The sequence below is a fragment of the Pezoporus flaviventris genome, unplaced genomic scaffold (assembly GCF_033815535.1).
Source record: "Pezoporus flaviventris isolate CSIRO_AGI_PZ_B2104156 unplaced genomic scaffold, CSIRO_AGI_Pfla_v1 ptg000018l, whole genome shotgun sequence".
NCBI classification, from domain to species: Eukaryota; Metazoa; Chordata; class Aves; order Psittaciformes; family Psittacidae; genus Pezoporus; species Pezoporus flaviventris.
In genome coordinates, this window is record NW_026892566.1 from 2,162,744 (window position 1) to 2,186,292 (window position 23,549).

The 23,549-nt window shown below is 38.9% G+C and overlaps 1 protein-coding gene across 3 annotated transcripts in view; it reads left to right on the forward strand.

Annotated features, from left to right (window-relative positions):
* Positions 1 to 23,549, forward strand: part of PIGG (phosphatidylinositol glycan anchor biosynthesis class G (EMM blood group)) — an 82,291-nt gene that overhangs the window by 13,185 nt on the left and 45,557 nt on the right. For all 3 annotated transcript variants that reach the window (XM_061455062.1, XM_061455064.1, XM_061455063.1), the window contains exons 7-9: positions 5,471 to 5,688; positions 8,371 to 8,652; positions 18,606 to 19,054. In XM_061455062.1, the coding sequence (XP_061311046.1) occupies positions 5,471 to 5,688; positions 8,371 to 8,652; positions 18,606 to 19,054 (949 nt within the window). The remainder of the gene's footprint in view (positions 1 to 5,470; positions 5,689 to 8,370; positions 8,653 to 18,605; positions 19,055 to 23,549) is intronic.

Genomic DNA, 23,549 nt, shown 5'->3' on the forward strand with positions numbered 1-23,549 from the left:
GAACATCAGCCAGCAGTATACCCATGTGGAAGGAAGGCTCGGCAGGGATTGTATCAGTGTAGGTAGTATGTGATGGGAGGGAATAAAGAAGATTGAACCAGGGTCTACTTGGTGGTGGCCAGTGAGTAGGCAAGAGACAGTGGACATAAACTGATACACATGAAATCTTGTTTAAATGGAAGAAAAAATCTTTTTTATGTAAGGGTTGTCAAGCAGTAGAATCTGATGCTCAGAGAGGTTGTGGAGTATCCATACCTGGAGATATTCAAGACTTGATTGGACACAGCTCCAAGGAAGCTGCAGTAGCATATCCTACTCTGAACATTTGGGTTTTATTTGTGCACCATCGGGACACTCTTTAGAGTTGTGCTGAGAGATGGCCAAACCAACCACCTTCCACAGACAAGGTGTCTGCCACTTTCTTTGAGGGAAAGAAACTCCAGAAGGTAACCTAGTTAGACATCTCACATTTGCTGCTGCAGGTTCAAGCTTTCCAATGCTGGTTCTTGGCTAGAAACAACTGAAGGATCATAACATAAATGATAAATGCTAAGAGAAATGCCTATGACCGGATCTTTGTTTTAAAGTGAGAGATACTTGCAGGGATAGCCTAAACTTTGTTGCTGGTTTGTTTTGTTTTTTTCCTAGTTGTTATTATTTTTCAACTCCTCAGCACAAAAAGAGTAGGTTCTTCTGTAAGGGGAAAACATGGAATTCCTGCAAAGGCTATTGTAATTTGCAGCACAAAGATACGGCACCAGCTACCAGTACCTTGAATATGATGACTGAATCATAGTAAGAAAAAAAAAATCGCACAATTTAAGCTATAGCATAATGTATACATTCATTCTCCGAGCAATGTTCATTCCTTTTAGATGGAAAAAGATTAAGTTGGATGTTGATTAAGATGACTCACAGTCAGCTGGAAAGGCAGAATGACCTTTACATGCTCTTTTATGAAGAAGACATAGAGTGCTCTGGATTCAGCCACTCCAATATTAAGTACAAACCAGAGCAGTACACAAAAATATCGTATTGTTCAAGTGTGCTTTCAGTGTATCTGTTTAATAAAGAGCCGAATGGAGGCAGCTCAGTAACTTCTCTCCTCTCCCCCCAGTGTTTGTTCATGCAAACACATTTTCAAACCAAGAGCTCGTACAGCATTTCATGGGACTTGGATTTTGAAGTACAGAGGAATCTTCACGGTTAAACCTATTTTTAGGTAAATTTTTAATGAGAAACTTGAAGCTCTACCAAAGGCATCATTATCTTGAGAATGATTTTTTTGAAACATACTAATAAATGCTAATGTGAGACATTAGCTTTTCTTTTGATAGAGATGGACACATGCAGCTAAAAAAATCTGAAAAGGAGGATAAAAACAGCTGACAGAAATAAAGCAGCTGAAAGAGGAAGTATCTAGAAACTCTGAGAGAGTTCATAGCTCCCTGTAGGGTAGGCAGCTGTAGGTAGTAGTGTTTCCCTTATTCTGAACTTCTGAACATGACACCTGAAGTAGGATTGTTACAGGATTGTTTCTTTGAAAGGCACTTCGTAGTGGAATGAAGAGTCATGCTTGAGGGGTAGTTGGATGTTGTTATTAAAATGAATCTCTTCAATTTGGAACTAATTCTGAACTTGTGTCAATTGGAATAAATTGATTGTTACTGGAAGATTTATATATTGAAACTGGAGGAATCACTTGTACGTTATTCATTCTTTTCTTACAAATATAACTTTCTTTTAAATTGATTGCTGCCTGTGAGTGGAACTAAGTGAAATTACTGCCAAACAGATGCTTGAGAAGCAGAGCCATTTGCTTGTGATAACACTGCTGAAGTAGAAATTGCTAGTGAAATACTATGCAAATAAACCATTGCCAGTGCTTTGGGAATCATGTAACTCATAAGCTTGCTTTGGATTTTGCTCCAAGTTTAACTTGTGAATATCCCATGCAGAAATGACTTGCAAATGTTTCTCAGCAGATACCTGACTACTTCTTCAACAGAGTCTATGACCTGTCTCATTTTATACTTACTGCAAACAAATGTACCATTGAAGAGATTATCATTGGAGTTCTCAAAGGAAGTTTGGTAGTCATGGTCCTTTATTTCTTTCTGTAGGATCTTTAAATCATTCACTTAATGTATCTCAAAGATATAAATGTGGATCTGACTAAAGGAGTCCTCTTTCTTAATGTAGACAGTGTGGGTCTGGTGGACAGTTTTATGGAAAGAGGTTGGTTTAAGGTTGGTTTCAAGGTAGGTTAGATGGAGCTTTGATCAACCTGGTCTAGTGGAAGGTGTCTGCCCATGGCAGGGGGTTGGAACTAGGTGATCTTTAAGGTCCCTTCCAGCCCAAATCATTCCATGATTCTCTGAACTGCTAAGGTAGATGAGAATGAAATAAAAATGTTAGAAGGAACAAAGAGGTAAACTGAGCATGAAGAGGGAGCAGAACAGGAGCAGAATATCTGGAGAGAATCAAAATGTAACTTGAACTCATTTCAATGTTCTGTTTAATGAAATAGTGTCAACTCAAATCTCAGTTTGAATAGTGTCATTTCAAATCTTCCGGTCCATTTGTTTGAAGCTCATTTTAGAAGATTCTGTCTGGATTTCTGGATTTCATCAAAAGTATGAATATTTATCTCACTTCAGATATACTGGAAGAGGAACTTTCTGTGGAATTCACTGTTCAAAGAACTACTCTAGGACAGTGAAAGGCCCCATGAGCACTGACAACTATCTCAGTATACAAATGTTTGCTGCCGGCTGAATTGTACATTTTAGCAGATACCCTCTGTCATAGCAGAATCTGCATGCTTTGCGATAGCTTGGGAGACTAAAGATAGCTTGGACATTCAGTTAAACATTACTTTCTAAAATTCTAACTTTGAATTCAGGCTGTAGTAGACCACAAATTGTCTTGCAATGATAAGAGACTTACAAATGGTAAGCACAGTTCTTTCGTAACTGTACTAGAATCGTGAATAGAAATACTTCATTTTCATTCACTTGAAATAAAATTTAAAATTTCTGGGTTTGGGAATGCACTTTTGCTGAAGAGGCTTAGCAAAGAACATGGTATGTTTTTCCCAAGTCTGATATACTGTTGATCTACCAGGAGTAAAAATTAACTGTAACTTAAGTTCTTTTGACACCAAACCTTACTTCAGTCATTGCATTAACCCTTGTCATCTGAAGCTACACAGCAAATGTGTTGCCCTACTTTTAGTTAAGAAGGTAAGGGTTTCAAGATGGGAAGACGGTATCTATCTAAATCTGAAATTTCCAAATTGTCCTTTTTTTTGCCTTTGTCATTAGCTTACAAGTGAAATTGCAGGGAAATAGTATGGATTATTAATGTGAAGTGAAACCAAACATATGTTTCTTGCAAATAATGAAGATGTATGTGGATGTTCACACATAGCATAATGTCCAGTGAGATACAAGTTTCTGAAAGTTATGCTCATGTTGTCTTTGTGTTGTTGACTAAATGCATGCTGAATGAATCTGATTGCATACTATATACAAATGACTGACATTTTAAACACTGTATGGCATGTTGGACTATGGGGTGATGCCTTTGTAAAATGAAGAGGGAAAACATGTCTTAAGTGCTTTCAGGAACAACACCATTTTTCATTTACAGTAATACATAGAACTAACCTAATTGTTCTATTTAAAAAAAAAAAATCTTGAAATTAATCTGGCGTGTAGTGAATAGAATGCTTTTTAGGTGCGTGTGGGATCCACAGTAATAATTCTGGCAGAAATCGTTTTCATTTTATTTACTTATACGCTTGTAATGAGCACTCTACAATTTTTTTTGAATATGTGAATATAGCGATGCTCTTCTATTTTCATCTGCAGAATCTGGTTATTGTCACTGCTGAATATATCTTTTGGGGAAGTAAGCAGTCTATTGAGACAGCTTTTTGTGCTGCAGCTTTTTGTTTAAGTGTTTTGTAATGGGAAAGTTGATGAAAATCAACATTAGTTGGTGGGAGAACAAAGTGGTAGACTACTTTCATGTGTCTTTGAATTGGTTCAAATCACCCTTTGGTATGTATGAACAGGAAAAATTACGTAAAGTAAGGATTCTTTGGAATAACTATGGAGGGGAATATATGTAGGAAGAAAGGTACTACAGTTGTACTTGGGAAGGACTTCTAAAATGTAGGATTTGGCTGTTTGCTTCTTTCCTGTTGTCCTTGCTTAAGCTTTTAAAATACATTTAGAGAGAAAAGAGTAATGCAGACATGTTTCAACAGTACGAGAAAGAAAAGAAACTGTATCGTCTCTGTACCTATATTAAAAAGCATACTTGCATTGAAACCTGAACCCTCAGAATTCAATGGTTGATTTAAAATTATTTCCTTCAGGGACATAGTCTAGGGCTAGTCATGTTCTCATCTGTGGTTCTGAAAGCAGATCAGAGTCTTGGTGTGTGTTGTGAGTGTTCAGCTTCAATGCATTTACATGTATCTGTATCAGAAGACTTAATTAAAACTACATTTCTAAAGAAAATATTACCTAGGTATAGACAACAGATACACGGCCTGGAGGGTTTTTTTCCCCCTCTTTGTTTTATTTTTCCTCTATTGTTTGGTTTGTTGTTTTTTTTTTTTTTTGTTTGTTTGTTTGTTTGCTTATTTGGCTGGTTTCTTTGTTTTTCTTCAGGTCAGGTTTTTTTTTTTTTCCAGATAGGTCACTATGAAATCACTTTGCACCACAAGGGTCTTGCTTTCACAGGTTGGTAGCAGCCATCAGGTTTTCTCATTTTTAATGAAGTTAAACTGTGGGCCATACTTATACTATGGCATAATTACTAAGTTTCACGGCTGAGGATTGCTTTTCACTAGCTTCATAGTACAAATGCCTGAAGCCAAACTCTGCACTTCAGCTGTTAACTTTTCTATTACTGCTTCAGAATCTTGCATCCCACGTGTTTAACTTCATGTTAGCAACAGATTCTCCCTAGTTTTGCTGCAGAATCAAGGCCTCTAATATGATGTGTATGTTCTTTGGTGTTTTGTCCTGAGATCACCTATTTGATAATTTCCCATTTGACTTGTACAATTTGGCCTGGATAAGAGTGGCTCCAGTGGAAAATGTTACCTTTTTTTTTTTTTTTCTTCAGGATTTAAAGTATTTGAGTAAGTTTGTCCTGGAAACCTTTTGTAAGAGTAAATGGGTGTTTTAATAAATTTATCACTTTTAGAAGTCTTGACATTTTATTGGGTGAGAGATTAATTGCTTTTATTTTGAGGAACTGGCTCATTACGGTCTTGCTGCAGAAGGATAATGTAACGTTCTAGGTGCGAAAAACATTTCAATCCCCGTAGCAATTTCTTTTAAAATACTATACAAACCAAAATACCACATCTCTAATTAATCTTCCTTTGTTTGTGGATCCTCTTACCTTTCTTTTTTTTTTCTGTTTTATTTTTTCCCCTTCTCCTTAGATCCTGGATATGAACATTTTAAGATAGCAGAAAAGTCTCATGCTAATTGGATCAAACTGTATTTAGAGGGGAATAATTCAGAAATACTCTTGAATCTTGGCAAAAAAGTCCTGAAGCAATATTTGGAGGCCCTGAAGACTCTGAGTTCTTCACTAAGCAAGCAAGTGGCACAATATGACATGTATTCGATGATGGTTGGGATTGTCATCATTATGGAGGTAGGAAAATGTATATTTCTGTGAAAAAGCTAAGTGCACTAATGTAAAAGTTTTTTGGTTTTTACTATTTTGTATATCCTTCTATTGGTCTTTAGAATTACTGAGTATGAACTCTTAGAGTTGGCTGACTTTCTGGATGAGGTTAGTATTCTTGTATGACCTGGTCTCTAAAATCATTCAAGAAAGCTTTTGATAGAAGCTGCTTATAGTAAATATGCAGATGTGCTACGACTTAAACTAGTCACATCAGTTAGCCTTCTACCTTTTGAGTATCCTTACTGTATTAAAAAAAAAACCCAGCATCTGTCAAGTAAGTTCCTACCCGTTCCTCTTTATCTAATAGTGGGCATAGCTGCTGAGAGCAAACAATACCTTGTATGGTCAATTTCCACAATTCTCAGAGTTGTTCTTCGTACTGATAGGTGTAGAGCCCAGAAATAAATGCTGTAAGGTGCTGGATTACCACTTCATATCTCATGTAAGAATAAAGATAAGATATCACATGTCTGGAATTTTAAGTGGTTGTCTGCAATTGATAATTTGGTCTAATCTCAAATGCTAGAAATATGCTCTGTGGGAATCCTTTGAGAATCATGCTTAAGGGAAAACAGGCATGGACACTGAACTTCTATGTATCAGAGCTTGCACTGACCTTCTAGAGTTTCAACTTTTGTAAGGGTAAGCACTGTTCCATTGTTCCATGGAAATACCTACTTTAAGCTTAATTTAGTAATTGCGTGTATATAGTGCTGTCCAAGACCTTAATTGCTATAGCACTGGTCCTCTTCAGTGCCTGGAACAAATAACAGTACATAAACAGCTATTTAGTATTTGAGCCTCTTTTGTCCTGGCAAGACTTTATGCTTTCTGTATACACTGTTCTGTTTAGAGTATGTCTGAAATGGTTTTCTGGTAGACTGCTCTGTGCGGTTTATCACACTGCTAACCACTTCACAGGAATTAGTTCCACAGTGTCCTTAGAAAATGGATGGTAGGTTCAGTTCCCACTCTGCAGAGGTATACAAACCTCAGTGTAAAGCTTAAGTGCTCATAGTTTGTTCCTTTGCTTTGAGAACCTATACGTTCAAGCTCTTGACTGTTACTTTGGACCTGAAATATTGGTTTAAATTTTATTTTTTTTTTCCTGGAGTGTAGTTGTAGGCATTTACTGCTTCTACAAAACAGATACGAGGTATTTTACTCAATGGGCCTTCATCAAAAGAAATGTGCAGCTACTAACCATGGAAATTTTCATTGAGAAGAGCTTGCTCACCATCACTGTAAGACTGGGTGCAAAACTGTGACAATGTCTTCCTTTCTCCAGTGCAGTGCTCCAGAAACTGCCTTGCTTTCCAAAATCTTTTTGCCTTGATATGTATTTTCCAACCTTTACTGAATAAATAAGGGTAGGGAATCTCACAGGTGGCTTCAAACTACACCATTCCATAAATGTAATTTATCCTGCATTTCAGATGAGGATAATACCTCTAGGACATGAATTGCTAGCAGTGCATTTGCTCAAAAGAGCTAAATTTAGGTTTGTAGATAGCTACAGTTCAAGTGTTTTCCTATCATGTCTGCTGTTTATGTTTTATGTGTTGTGTTAAAGGTTAAGACCTAAGCCAGTTTGGTGCTATGATAACTTAACCTTTTCGTAAACAAATGAACTGTATGAAGTAGAATATGAAGAAGAAGAAAGACTGCGGCACTGCTTTGCATTTTTTTTTTGGTCTGCTTTACCTCTCTGTATTATGGGAAGAAGTTTAGGCAGAGGTCTTCTAAGTGCTAGTGAAAATCACAGGTTGGCAATGGTCTGACATGGTTTTTATCTTGATTTGTTTTCATTTTGCGCTAGCTCAAACTGATCGAACTCAGTCTAGTCCTAGCTCCACCTGTGCCCCTTGCAAAGCATTTTAGCATGTGGTTGAATTTTCCTTTTACCTGTAAAGGTTTGTACATGGGTAGCAGAAATTATTCATGATATTATTAATCTCTACTGCTACAGTTACTTGAGAGGAAACTTTGAATTCTTCCTGATCTGTGTGCAGGTTAGGTCAAAGTGAATGTAAAACCAGTCAATCAAATGAAGATGAGAAGAGGTACAAAAAAATTAATACCAGGAGAATTAATAAGCTTGAAATACAACATACACTTGTGTGATAGTGTAAGAACTTTCCCTGATCTCGGAAAGTAACTCTCAGTATCTCTGTGTATGTGTATCTCTCACATTGTGAGATAAATGGCCTTTGGCAGTGTGTGTATGTAGCTTTAGGCATTTATAGGTGACAAATAATAAGTCAAATTTGTTCACTTAGGAACTATTTTGATATCGGGTATTAAACCTTTAACTTTTGCAGGGAACAAAAATCATGCATGTGATCAGTTGCCACAGGTAAGGAACTCTGCTAACTTGTGTGTCCAGGCCCTTAATAAATAGAAACAATTTTTATTTCTTCCATTTATATGGTAATATCTTACTGGGGATAAAAAAATCCAGTATAGTTCTTCACAGATTTTTTTTATGAATTGTGTATATTAGCAGAATGACATGGTATAAGCAGAATCACAACAGTGTGATTTTTTTTTTTTTTCTTTTTTTTTTGGTATGTGTATGTGTGACTTCTCACTCTATGTTTTAGCTAACCCAGATTCTTTAAGTATTATTTCTCTATTTTATTCTAGGTTCTGCTGCTGCTTTTGCTTAGCATTCCAAAAGCCCTGAGCAGCAGGGCAGAATTTGAAGTGCCGCTTTCCCCTCCACTCTTCTCCCTGCTGTTTTACTTGATGTGTCTGATGCTTTGTGCAGTTCACGTCATTGTATGCACATCGGCAGAAAGTTTATGCTATTTCTGCAGTATGTCCTGGTTCACAGCAATTGGTGTGATGGTGCTGATATCTGCACTCATGTGTGGTATTTTGTCTGCCATTGCAAAGATCCTCGATAATTCTGGACTTACAGTGAAGGTGAGATCATGCATTAGTTACTGTTCAGAATGTTTCGCTCATTATGGCATACTTTCAGGTAAGCTTTATGAAGGTTTTCTTTGTGTGTACTTAAATAATTATTTGTAATGTAACTTGAATAATTAAAACGTGTAATTGAAAGATATTGTATTCACTGTGGCCTGATACTGATTTCTGTAAAGAAGATCACAGAAGTGCTTATTTTTACATTACTTAAAGAAGTGTTCTAATTAGCATAAATTATTTTGCAGTTAATGTGGGAATTTATGCTGTTACACAGTGATATTTCACAATTGCAATTAAAGTGGATCTATGATATTTTGCAACAACATGCAGTGGTGATGATCCATCCTTTCGCAAATACCACATACATTAGTGCTCTAAGACTAATAAGAAAACATTTTGCTAGTACCCTTTCTTATATTTGTATTCTTAATGCTTTTTCAAAATAGTTTTGAAACTGTAACCGAGAAAGCAAAATTAATCTGGCTCTTCTACTTTTTAAGTTAACTTAAGAAGTTTTTTAAGTTTATGAAATTGAGTTTGTTACAGTCTTTGGAATGCTCAGAAATGTTCTCAGTTGTGTGAGTAGTTACCATCTGTAAAATAGGTTGATGAGCTTTATGGTTGTATTGTTGAGTAGTATTCAGGTAATATCAAGGAAATAGAATTTGCAATGTCTTATTTAATTGTTAAACTTAGTGTGCTAAGAACTGTTAGTCATATCATAAAATCAGTCTCTAGCTGTTTTTTTTCTGATGTTTGTTAGTGGTATCTTTCAAAGGTATATGAAATTCAGTAAGTTTAATGTTCATAGTGCTCTATTCAGTGCTGTAGCCTCTGTGCAGTACTGTTCTTTGTCAATCTGGGTTTCTTTGAATCACTTTTGGGATTTTGTATCTCTTTTCTTAGTGTATGACAATGTGTGGAAAGTGCATTGCTTTAGCGATATGATGACATTTCTCCTAGCTAAAAAGCAAACTTTCTGACTTAAGCATCTAATAACTGCTGTATTCATATAATTCAGAAAACTCACTGCCTCTGAGTGGAGATTAATGCTGCACTCAGTGCAGTTCGTTTCAGTATATTGAAAACTATTAGAAAGGGAGTTGTTGATACAACATGGTATTTCATTCCCATGTTTTTATTTGTTGACCACATAAAATTTAGGTGTGTCTGTTGATCATTTAGAATCACAGAATCATAGAATGGTTTGGGTTGGAAGGGACCTTAAAGCTCATGCAGTTCCAACCCCCTGCCACAGGCAGCGATACGTTCCACTAGACCAGGTTGCTCAGAGCCCCGTCCAACCTGGCCTTGAACACTGCCAGGGATGGGGCAGCCACAGCTTTCCTGGGCAACCTGTGCCAGTGTCTCACCACCCTCATAGTGAAGAACTTCTTCCTAATACCTGATCTGAATCTCCCCTCTCTCAGTTTAAAACTGTTACCCTCTGTACTGTCAATACATGCCCTTGTAAAAAGTCCCTCTCCAGCTTTCCTGTAGGCCCCTTTAAGTACTGGAAGCTGCTCTAAGGCCTTCCTGAAACCTTTTCTTCTCCAGGCTGAACAATCTCAGCTCTCTCAGCCTGTCTTCATAGGAGAGGTGCTCCAGCCCTCTGAGCATCTGCATGGCCTCCAAAAGGTCTACGTCCTTCTTAGGTTCAGCTCCAGAGCTGAATGCAGGTATTTAGGCAGACTAAAATAGAGGAACAAGTCAGTTAACAGTGCCTGCTCAGTTAAATCGGGGAAAGAAGTTTCAGCTCAGATGTATAACTGCAAACAGAACAGTCTTTGTCAGCGTAAATCACAGTTTGCTTTTGGTACTGAAAATTTTTGTGTCAAAGTAATATTAATGGTTTGCTGCCAAAGCTAGTGATGCTTATGGGTTCGGTTTTTTATATGGCAGATAAAAGAAGAAGGTAATGTGAATGGAGAAATCTGTTGAATGAGATGACTAGCTCTACAGTGTATTAGCACTGCTGGTACATTGTTGTGTGCTGGTCTTGAAATGGACTCAGTTCACTTCTGCTGTTTCCAAACATTTATTAACCCACAGATAATTCCTTGTGACACGCACTGCAGCAGGACTAACTTTAAAGTAACCTTATATGACCCAGGTAGAATGCTTTCCTACTAGGTCGAAGAATGTAATCTGGGAAAATAATTCTATTCCTTGGCTATTACTAAGTTTAGAATAGGCTATTGGTTGACAGGTACGAGGTCTGCCTTTTTAGTTTGTTCTGAGTCCTTGGGTTTCATTCCAATCTGTTCTTGGCATGTTTTCATTCTTGGTGGGAGACAGCTGCTGGTGTGAACAACTTCCTGTATGTGGCTTATATATTGCTAATACAGCAGCTCTGTCAGTGATCACAGCAGCAACTGAAAAATGTCTCCTGGAATTCAAAACTTGAATTCAGTAGAAAGGCTTTTCTTATGAAAGGAATTAATTGCTGGCTCCCTGATGGAGGCAAATAATTCCTCAAGGTACACATACAAAGAATCACCCATACAACCTGTTGGAAGCTGTTGTGCTTCTGGAATGAATCTTTCTGAGGAACTTTAGAGGAGAGAGTTCTATTTACCATATTACCCATAATCTGTTGGCCATTTCTGATGATTCCTCCTCATCAGCTATGCACAGGGAGAATGGACAGGAGTATGTGTGCAAAGTCACAGAATCACAGAATCCTAAGGGTTGGAAGGGACCTCAAAAGATCATCTAGTCCAACCCTCCTGCAAGAGCAGGGTAACCTAGAGTACATCACACAGGAACTTGTCCAGGCGGGCCTTGAATATCTCCAGTGTAGGAAACTCCACAACCGCCCTGGGCAACCTGTTCCAGTGATCTGTCACTCTCACAGTAAAGAAATTTTTCCTGATGTTCACATGGAACCTCCTATGCTCCAGTTTACACCCATTGCCCCTTGTCCTATCACTGGACATCACTGAAAAAACCTAGCTCCATCATCCTGACACTCACCCTTTACATATTTGTAAACACTGATGAGGTCACCCCTCAGTCTCCTCCAAGCTAAAGAGTCCCAGCTCCCTCAGCCTCTCCTCATAAGAGAGATGTTCCATTCCCTTAATCATCTTTGTAGCTCTGCACTGGACTCTTTCAAGCAATTCCCTGTCCTTCTTGAACTGAGGGGCCCAGAACTGGACACAATATTCCAGATGTGGCCCCACCAAGGCAGAGTAGAGGGGGAGGAGAACCTCTCTTGACCTACTACCCACACCCTTTCTAATGCACCCTAGGATGCCGTTGGCCTTCTTGGCCACAAGGGCACATTGCTGACTCGTGGTCATCCTCCTACCCACCAGGACCCCCAGGTCCCTTTCCCCTTCACTACTGTCCAGCAGGTCAGCCCCCAACCTGTACTGGTACATGGGGTTGTTCTTCCCCAGATGCAAGACTCTATGCTTGCCCTTGCTGAATTTCATCAAGTTCCTCTCCACCCAACTCTCCAGCCTGTCCAGGTCTCGCTGAATGGCAACACAGCCTTCTGGTGTGTCAGCCACTCCTCCCAGTTTAGTATCATGAACGAACTTGCTGAGGGTACACTCAGTTCCCTCATCCAGGTCGTTGATGAAAATATTAAACAGCACTGGTCCCAGCACCGACCCCTGAGGGACTCCACTAGTCACAGACCTCCAGCTAGATTCTGCCCCATTGACCACAACTCTCTGCCTTCTTCCTTCCAACCAGTTCTTGATCCACCTCACTACCTGATCATCAAGCCCACACTTCCTTAGCTTATCTGTGAGGACGCTGTGGGAGACGGTATCAAATGCCTTACTGAAATCAAGAAAAACCACATCTACTGCCCTACCATCATCCATCCACCTAGTTATTTGCTCATAGAAGGCTATAATGTTGGTCGAACATGACTTCCCCTTGGTAAAACCATGTTGGCTCCTCTTAATGACCCCCCTCATCCTTGAGCTGCGAATTCCTTCTTTTCTGATGGCAGGAGTAGAATCCTGGTTCAGGGTTTTGCTAGTTAAAACAACTAAAAGTATTTTCTAAGCTCATGCTATATGATAAAATGTAGGTATTTTAAAAGTAACTAAGATAAGCTCTCCTGTTAATGGCTTCAGAGCTTTTTTTCTACAAATTGTTTCCGTTCACATCTAAAGATTTCTCTGAAGTGCTTCTCATTTGTAATGCTTTCTTTCCACTGTGGCTGAATATAGAAACTGATTACCAAGTTCATGAATTTTCTGAAGACCAGTGCAGGCAGTGTTAGCATCTGCTTCCTGACTGTTGTTTATAGGTTCTGATTACTATATTTCTAGCAGCACCAGTCCCTTTTTTTAATGACACTTCAGGCTTTAAATAGTTCTGCAGCCCTTTATGAATTACAGAAAATTGACAAAAATTCTGACTTCATGGTTCATGGTTTCATTGTAATTGCTTGGTAGTTGACTTTAAGTATGGTATTTACTACTAGTAATTGTATTTTTCCTATTTCTGATAGAAATAAAACTGATATTTTTTTAAAAATGGAACATAAAAGTTAATGCTTGTCAAATACAGCTTTTGAGAATTTTCATTATGCATAATTGTAGTGTTTGTTTTATTATGTAAACAAAATATTCTTCTGTTTATTTTAAACTGCCCTTTTTATTTTAAAATATTCTCGTTTTTCCTCTTCTCTGTGGCATTATTGTTGAATGAAACAATGAAACATTTTTATGCAGTTGTACCTTTTTTTTTTTTCCCTTTTTTTCCTCCTTTTTTCTTTTTTTTTTTCTTTTGTTTTCCTTTTTTTTTGACTTAGGGAAAAGCAGTAAGTACAGGAAAATGTGGTCTGTATTACTCTGTCATAGGAAAGTTATGATCACTGGGAATCAAGAAGGTGCAGAGAATTCAAATTTCAGAAGGGAACAGAATGATGAGTATGTAAATTGTGGGTGATGGTTGAGCATGAAAAATAAATCGTTTCTCTTCCGAAAGTGATTGAAAAATTGCTCAGGTATTAACTTTGGATGGTTAATATTCGTGAAAAAGCTTCAGTCTCAACCACACAGAAGCCACATCAGTGGCACTGGAGGACCAAGATGATAGACTACAGGAGGTTTTATTTCAAACTGAAGAAAATGAAAGTTTCATAGGCAGACATTCATGTATTCAATTTTTTTATGTTCTGGCACTTCTGCAAACTAGCAAGATATGTTCAAAGATAGGGCAAAGAGGTCCACTTCTGTATTACTTAGTTACTAATGCTGATACATTGAATGATAAAGCTACCTAGGCTTGGGAGATAGTAGGCTTAAGTTGAAAGTCTGGCATTTATAAATTTCTAAACCAAAGATTCTGTATTAAATTTGTGTGCCAAGATACTGGTGCAAGTCATATTAGTCTTTTGGTATCTGGAGTGCCTGCTGAGTTCTTGAGGGTTGGAGTTGTTCAGCAGCTAGAAAAACAGAGCTGCAGCTATCAGAGTAGGAGCTACATTTCTGTGTGTGTAAATGAGATCTAAAAAATTTAGTATAAGCAATCTGATGTCAGGCTATAAAAAACCTGATGGCATTCCTAATAAGGCACAGTACATACATGAGGGGTTACCAATGCATTTAGAAAAAAATTTATGAAGTTGTTTTCTGTATTCTTAGATCAGGAGGTTATAATTTTCAGGTAAGTTTTCATTTTGCATGTGGCATGTGGCAGTGCAACTCTAATCTGAAATGTGTTTTATCAATAAATGCCCCTGGACTTTAATCCTTTGGGAATATAGTAGTAGTTTTTTTTTGTTTTTTTGTTTTTTCTCTCCTGGAGTTTTGAGAGTCAGATAACCAGGCAAGAAATACGGATTTCTGTCTGGCACTGGGACATTCACGCTAATACCATCTCTTTATTGAGACTTTTGCATCTTTGCTGTTGATAATACATCACTTTTTCAGTTTTCCTATCAGTTCTAACAGCAACCAAATACAAGAGAAGAATACTTATATGGATTTTATGTTGTCTTATAAAGAAGACGAATTGTATTGAAGTCTGGTTTGTTCTCATTTGTTGAGGATCTCTGATTCCTTTGTCTCTGCAAACAGATGGTGCTTTCGTGCTCACTCATTATTTAGTTAGCCAAGATCTTTAAGGTCAGCCTGATGAAATTATTGGAGTTTAAATTTTCTGTAGTTTAGTCATGTACTGATTTTTGTCTCAGCTTTGTGAATTTCATGGTCTTTGGTCTTTGCATGGACTAGCTTGTCCTTTTATTCCAAATACCAGCTTATGGTGTTTAGTTTTTCAGAGTAGAGTACTAAACAAAAAGGAGTGGTCTTCAGAGCACCAAAGGAATCAAATGCTAGTAAATTTAGACTCATAGAATCATAGAATCATAGAATCGTTAGGGTTGGAAAGGACCTTAAGATCATCTAGTTCCAACCCCCCTGCCGTGGGCAGGGACACCTTACGCTAAATCATGTCACCCAAGGCCTCATCCAACCTGGTCTTGAACACTGCCAGGGATGGAGCATTCACAACCTCCCTGGGCAACCTATTCCAGTGCCTCACCACCCTAACAGGAGAGAATTTCCTTCTTATATCCAATCTAAACTTCCCCTGTTTAAGTTTAAACCCGTTACCCCTTGTCCTATCACTACAGTCCCTAATGAAGAGTCCCTCTCCAGCATCCCTGTAGGCCCCCTTCAGAAACTGGAAGTCTGCTATGAGGTCTCCACGCAGCCTTCTCTTCTCCTGGCTGAACAGCCCCAACTTCCTCAGCCTGTCTTCATAGGGAGGTGCTCCAGTCCCCTGATCATCCTCATGGCCCTTCTCTGGACTTGTTCCAACAGTTCCATGTCCTTTTTATGTTGAGGACACCAGAACTGCACACAGTACTCCAGGTGAGGTCTCACAAGAGCAGAGTAGAGGGGCAGGATCACCTCCTTTGACCTGCAGCCCAGGATACGGTTGGCTTTCTGGGCTGCAAGCGCACACTGAAGCTGGCTCATGTTCATTTAGATTGTGTCTGGGCAGTTTTTCAGATTATGTATGTTCTTGTGCTAAATTTAGAGTGTTCCCCCCTCCCCCCCCCCCCCCCCGCCTTATTGTTGTCTGTAGCCTCATGGGGAGTCCTTTTTTTTTTTTTTTTGTTGGTGGGGTGGGTTGTTTTGGTTTTTTTTAAAGTGTTTTTTTGAGGGGTTCTTTTTGTTTTTGCTTTTTCTTTTAAGTGAAATGACTTTGTAATATATTTCTCTTCATCAAGGACTATAGTGATAGGACAAGGGCAATGGGTTCAAATTTAAATGGGCGATTCTTCAGCTTGACTATAATGAAGAAATTCTTTACTATGAGGTTGGTGAGGTACTGGCACAGGTTGCCCAGAGAAGCTGTGGCTTCCCCATCCGTGGCAGTGTTCAAGGCCGGGTTGGACGGGGCTGTGAGCAACCTGGTTGAGTGTGAAGTGTTGCTGCCTGTGGCAGGGGGCTGGAATTGGGTGATCTTAAGGTCCTCTCCAATCCAAACCGTTCTGTGGTTCTATGATTTTATTTCTTTAACAGCACAAGAAATGGAGGGGATGTTGAGTACTTGATAACTTTAACTATACCTTCTTCGTTCTTTCACATCTTTAAAATCTTGATTTTTGCAAAATTTGTTTTCCTCAAAGCAAAATTCCAGATAGTCTTAGCTTCTTGCATCAAGTATGTTTGTTGTTCTCTCCATGTTATGTAGTTTTGCTTATTGATCAAAAATACATATACTGCTGTCAGTATATCTTAAACATAAGTGAGACTGTCATCTAAGATACTCAGATACTTGTATTGTTTACAGCCAATTTCTTGTACCTGCTCTAATATTAGTGAGTTTCTGTATTCTTCTAACAAATTATTTAAACAGTTCAGGAATCGCAATACACTGTGCATCTTTGAATGTGAGTACATTCTCTATGAGATATATCTCTATGAATATTCAAGGCTGTCCTTTAAAGCTTGTTCATAAGGTCAGATGTAGGAGGATGATGCACTTGAAGTGTGCAGTTAAGGAAGTACATGAAAGTAGGTTCAGAGATCCTTGTTTTCAAGAAAAAATGGCATGCAGTAGTTTTAATGTGGCTTTTAAGTTGTTTATTAGGTGTTTAAAATACCGGTCTGAGATAGTCTGTGACATTTTCTAGTAGAAGCAAAATTGAGAAAATAAAATGGTAAAGGATGACTTTTGACACTCCCTTTCTCAGAATGCTTCACAAGTATGTAACCCTGTTTGTTAAGGCATCTTGGGAAAGCCCTGCTGGCTCCAGTGCCCTCCACAGCTGGGACATTTGTCCTGCCCTGCTGCTGGAGCCCAACTGTATGCAGTCAGCCTGCACCCATGTCCCTGCCTCTGGATCAGACTTTGAGGAGAAGCTAAACAGGCAGAGGTGTGTCATGTTACCTTTCAGACATAGGTGTGCACTCTGAGCCCTCCAGCTGCTGATGGAGCCCTACAAGCTTGATGATCCATGGTCACTTCTGTTGCTGACACCCTGACCTCTCCTGTACTCTGATCACCCAGCTGCTGATGCCTCGGGCACACAGTCCTATGGCCTGTGGTCCCTACTCAGGTCTCAGGCACATGGACCCTCATGTGCTGCAGTCACTGGCACTATGGAAATGTGGGTCCGATGACCCATGATCCTGCCCCAGTTGCAGGCATTTGCTTTTACTTGCTCTGTCTCAAATTCTGGCATGCAGGCTTATCCTGAGTTACAGTGAGAACTTGCAGCACCCACAAGTGGGACAAGGAGTGGAGTTGCACAGAAAGATAAGAGAGGATTTAATAACACAGAATAGACCACAGTGATCAGGCACAGAGCTCAGCCAGTGAAATGCATTGAATGGCACCTGCTTATGTGTGACTCTGGCTCCTTATCCCTTCCTCCTCTCACTTTGCCTCCTGCCTCCAGCTTTTTCCTCCCCCACCTTTGACACTTTCCTGAAGCTTTGTTTAGTGAGCTTGCATAGATCTACAGGTGCCATCAGGCATCTGTAATACTCGTGTTCTGTCACTTCCTCCTGATCTGTTACAAAGTCCAGACTGATGCTCTTCACAGCTATGCTTGTGGTTTCTTAATGGCCTGTCAGTTAATGGCTGAAGAGTTTTGGTCATCTTTATGGTCTCCTGTAGTGCTTACTTAGCAGGTTTGTGTCTCTGTGTGATCTTTTTATGGCTTTCCCTGTTACTTTGTATTCCCTGTGAGCTGAAAAGGTCCTTTACTTGATAGTGTCAGTGGACCAGATGCTCTCACCTTCCACATGCCCTTATGCTCTCTTTTTAGCTGCATCATCAAGGGCAGTAATGATGAGGCAATTCCTAGTAGCTGCTGTGAACAGAAAATCAAACTAATGGAGGCTTTAGAGAATTTTGTGGGTTTGGATAGGCACAGCATGTGAAATAAATAATTGATGGCTAAGGTTTAAAGTAGATTTTATGATGAAGGGCATGTTTTGAGCTCTGCAAGATTAAAAGGTGCCATCATGCTATCTGCAAGTAACTTTTGTTAATTTTAGTAGTGAAGGCTGTCACTGTACTGAGTTAAGGGTAGCACAGATTGAAACTATTAGAAAATTACCTGTTTTCTATGTCTCAGGTTTGATTTCTGGAGGATTTCTACTTTAATTTCTACAAATATGCAGCGGGGAGAGAGCTTGTTTCAAACCTACTGTCACAGGGTGGTAGGGAATCTTAATCAGTAGAGTTGTGATGATTATTTGTAGAGCTTTTTCCTTTAAAAAGAATGTCACCTTAAAAGGTATGATTATGTTGCAATGCTAGCTAAATAGCCTACACCAAAATGATTCTTTTATAAATTTTTGTATTTGTCAAGATAGAAATAACTTGTCTTGCTGTTTTCTTGGAAGACATTTTTGTAAGCATAATATGAATGCTTAAACAAGTGAAATTTGTGTATACTTTCACCAATGGTTTGTTGTTTTTTTTTTTTTCTTTTTTGTTTTTTTTTTCAGAATTCAGTTTTGTCCAGTTCCAGCTGGTCAGAAATTGATGTGCTGATTCTGGCTGGAACAGTTGCCCATGTTTTGAGTTTGGGGGCAAGCAGTTTTGTCGAAGAGGAGCATCAAACCTGGTATTTTCTAATTAATACGCTTTGTTTGGGGCTGAGTCAGGAACTTTGTAGGAACAATTTTCTTCTGAAAGAATATGACCCTCAGCATAGTACCAGTGTAAAACAAAGTTTTGGGAAAGCCTCTGAGTACAAGAACATAGACATTCCAGCAGCAGATAATTCAAAATTGGGCAAGACCACCACTTCAGCTGAATTCAGTAGAGGATCAGATAAGTGGATAAGCTTAGCGAGTCCATGGATCATCCTTATTTGCTGTCGGCTTCTTCGATCCTTGAATCAGACAGGTGTTCAGTGGGCTCATCAGCCAGACTTGGGACACTGGTTGACAAGGTGGGTATTTGATTTATTGTCATACTTTCTGTCTTAATTAAAAATTAATATATGTTTTCTATGGTAAAATATATATATGCATTTCTATACAGTCTCTTTTTAGAAAGTGCTGCAAACATGCAGAGCAGGTAAATAGTGAAGTAACATAATGCATTTTTCACTTCTATTTCCTGCAGGAGTAATTCCTTGTGTACTATCAATAATAATCTCTGCCCTGCACCATGGCTTATCTAATTAATGCCAATTATACATGATAGGTTTATCAAGGCAAAAAGTAAATATTTTCCATGTGCAAGTCAACAGTGTCTGGTTTGGAAATTAAAAATCATGTAATGGAATTAAACCCTTGAAATTAAGGCTGAAGGTTTTGCTTAGTTCCAAACTTTATGAAGCTGAAGAAGATGCTGCACATAGAATTCTTCCTTGTCTTTCACAGACATAAAACGTATGGGTGGAAACCTGAAATTTTTCAAATGTAGTATGATGAACAAAAAAGCATTTTTTAAAACTTCAGGTGTAATTGAGAAGGGCTTCTACTTTTTCTACTAGCTTCTAGTATTGTGAAGAGCTATGGTCATTATTGAGATATAAGGAGTACTTGATATTTGAGCTGTCTACTTCATCTGGCGGACAGAGATACAATACCTGGTAGCTGACTAGTCAGGGTTTTGCAGATAGCAGATGGGGGAGGGGGCTGTGCTATGTAAGATAAGTAGATTTCTTGCTAGTATCTTGTGGAAGAATTCCACATGGAAGGAATGTCATTCGTCATTCATTAAAAGTGACATGAGCAAATGAACCAATATGAAACTTGTTACTTATTGTCAGCCTTACAGATAAAATGCTAATTGCTGTGACAGGCATGGGTGCTGGAGACATGAGTTACGAGGGAATTTATTGCAGTATAGCAATTCGATACCAAAGCTTTTGCTATGCATTCCTCCTCTTCAGATGAGGCAAGGGATTGAGGAGGGAATGCTACATTTCCAACATTAAGTCCCACACCACAGAGAACTCAAGTTGTTATGAGCTTAAGCAAGTGTGAGAGCAGGATTAAGTGTGATTTGGTGCAACTGGGAGGATTTTTTTAATTAATCCTGAGACCTCCCAAAGATCTATTGCTTAGATCTAATCTAGATCTATTCTGAAGATCTGTTGCATAGATCTAATCTAGATCTATTCCTGGGTCAGATGTCTTCTTCAGAATGTCAGCCCTTTCCTTTGGAGGGGAGTAGTGCCACAGAGCTGAGAACCAAGGAGTTGACATTCTTTCAGCTGAAAAATTGCATTGTTATAGAGGTACACTTTTGCTCATATGGTCCCCTGGGAATGTTTACTGATACTTGGAAATGTTACCAGCCTTCTAAAAACTGTGCGTGTGCTCCTGGACTTCTGAGAATCTGTCTTGGTTAAGTGTGCTCCACCTCTGATTTCTTGGTGCTAGGAATGCCTGTAGAGCAGCAAAACCTCTTATAGCCTTGGGCTGTAGGGACTCAGGGAGACAGCATGGGTAGAATGTAGTCTACAGCTAGAGCAAGTGCTTCTAGGGCTTCCTGATTTTATAACAAGAGCTGGGAGATTCTGTATGCCCAGCTCTAGCACTATTGCCTCTTAGGAGCTTCCAGGCAATGCACTCAAGTAACCCAAAGCTCCTAACACCTGATCTGGCTTAGTCTTTTTGTAGTTGTTGGGGAGAGAGGGGGGAAAGAGAAGGAGGAGTTTTTTTTTTTTTGTTGTTTCTTTCTTCTTTTCCTGTGATTCGGTGTGTTTTGCAGAATTCCTATCCATCTTTAAAAACCACAGAATCACAGGACGGCTGAGGTTGGAGGGGATATCTGGAAATGGTTTGTTTCAGTCCACCTACTCAGAGTGGAGTGATCTTGGACAGATTATTCAAATCTGTGTCCAGCTGGGTCTTTGGTATCTCCAAGCATGGAGACTCCACAGCTGTTCTTGGCAACCTCTTCTTCTTCTTCTTTTTTTTTTTACCTCCAAAATTTTCCATCTGTTTAAACAGAATTTCCTTTATTTCAGTTTGTGGCCATTACCTCCCTCTTGTCCTTTTGCTGGGTACCATGAAGAAAAATATGGCTTCAACTTTTTTTAACACCTTCCACCTCCAGTGAGGCTGGTAAGATCCATACTGAGCCTTCTTTTCTTGAGGCTAAATGGTCTCGGTGCTTTGAGCTTTTCCTTGTAAGACAGATATTCCAATCCCATCACTATCATTTTCGTAATCCTTCACTGCACTTCCTCCAATATGTCGATATGGAAGGACCTCTTGCCTTGTACCTGCTGTCTTACTCCTCCCCTCACTGGCCCTGTATTTTAACAGCATGGCTGTTGCTTTGCCAGTATGGTGAGCTAAGTCATTGAATAGATGTGGCTGGAAAAATAACCCAGAATGGTGTGGGGGACTATTGGCTTTCACGTGGACCACTTCCCACTCTGATTTACCATCTAGCTCCACAAGTAAATGGGCTGGCTTAGTAATACAAATGCAGGGAGGGAAGATTGTGCAAGCCAGCACTACTGGTGTTGAAATTCCTGTAGGGAAAAAAACCTCCAAACCTGGAAGTATCTGCATCCTTTTAAGTGCTACAGACATGAAGAGTTTTTAATTTCTACCACTGTCAAGCATTCATTATACAAACCCAGTTGTCTTTCAAATCTGATTGAGAAAGAAACAATGATTCACAAACTTACTTTTGGGGGCTTTAAGAAGTTTATGGAACAGTTCAGAGTGCCATGGCAGGCTAAAAAGTTGTGCCATTTGGGCTGCCACAGTTACGCTTTCTTTCTTTCATTGGTGTAACGGCTGCCATGTTTAAGGAGCAGGTGAAAGAGCAGAACCCTGGCAGCTCTGGCACAGGTTGGCTTGGGCTGCTGTGGAACTACATCCTGACTTAAATCAATGGAGCAGTTTTTAGATTAAGAGGAAAATGTAATATATGTCACCATATTGATGTATACTTCAGTTGCTGTATAGGGTTAAAAGATTGCTCAAAATAGCAGCATTTGAAGTGTACAGTTTTTGAACTTGAGTGATGTGATGTAGGTGAGTTTTTTAGTATGAAATCATTTACTGTACAAGCTCTGGAAAGATCGGTCAACAATGCAACTAAATATTTGCACATCCTGTGGTTTGTAGAGTGTCTGTGAATTCCTATTCAGCAAGCATGCCTGCATTTTCTTCTGTTGGAAGTCTTAACATCTTTGTTGCTTCTCCTTCACAAGAGAACAGGGTGGTAGAAATATCTGTTTCCCTAGTGTGTTGATCAGGGTTGAGATGATGTGTTTTCCTTACAGTGTAAATTAAAAGTTGGTGATAAGCCAAGTTCCATAAAGCACTTATTCCTCTTCCCAAAATGCATTGCTAGTCTGTAAGGTTGATTGTTATTCTATTTTAAGTATGTGTTTAATTTGCATAGTTATGTCGTAATAGCACATTTTTTAGTGATGCCTTTTAGGCATCACACTCAGACTAATATTTTGTTTATCTGGACAGTGCTCAAGGGGCTCAGCATTTGAGAGAGACTATTGTGCAGGTTTGTGCATGGAAAAATGTAAGCAGCAAAACCCAGAAAATCAATCTAGCTATAGTGTGTTGAATTTGGTTACTAGAAATGCATTCAGCAGTGCTGAAATAAGGGAAATGTTCTTTGTTATTTGCAGAGAGCTCTGTGAAACCTGGTACATGGTACAAAGGGGAAAAAAAAAAAAAAAAAGACTTTGGGGAAAAAGAGCATAATAAAATCAGACAGTAGATGAAGCGGAAGAGAACATGCAATTCCTAAATTTTCTTGGAAGTTGGGTTTTCTTTTTAATTAGTTGGTATGCAGTTAGCTTTATTTGGCTGTTAATCTTGCTCAGAACTGATACTCAGATGTCAGAGCTGCTACATGGCTCAGTGTGGAAGGGGAAAGGTGTCGATGACAGCATCAGCTTGAATAGAACTGATGAGAAGCAGCACCATAGGAAAATGGTAGTACTTTCTTTCAATAATGTACTTAATCATCCCCAAATACCCTTCACCCCAAAGTTAGCATTCCGTGTGACTCTTGTGCATTCTATTGTACATAGTAGAATGAAAGTAAACAAGCAAAAAAGACTTTATCCGCATAAAATGTGAATTTCGTGCATACGTAATTTCTTTCATTCTTGATTTCCAATAGTGAGGTGAAAACAAAGCAGTGGAAGGAAATGTTTTCAACCTTCATTTTGATAGCAGAAGTATGACAGTGTCGACCACAAGCTGTTACTGTAAAAACATTATAGCTGAAGCACTCTTTTTTTTTTTTTTTTACTTTCCCCCTCCCCAGGTTCTGTCTCAGAAAACCATTAGTCCTTCAGTTTCAGTTTTGTGGTTTAGGCAAAACCCAGTACATTTCAGCTGAGATCAGTTAATGCTTGTATTTCTGTGTAGAATATCAAAATCACTCAGAGCTTTGCTCAGTGACTGGGCTCTGTTGAACAACAACAATACCCTTTCAAA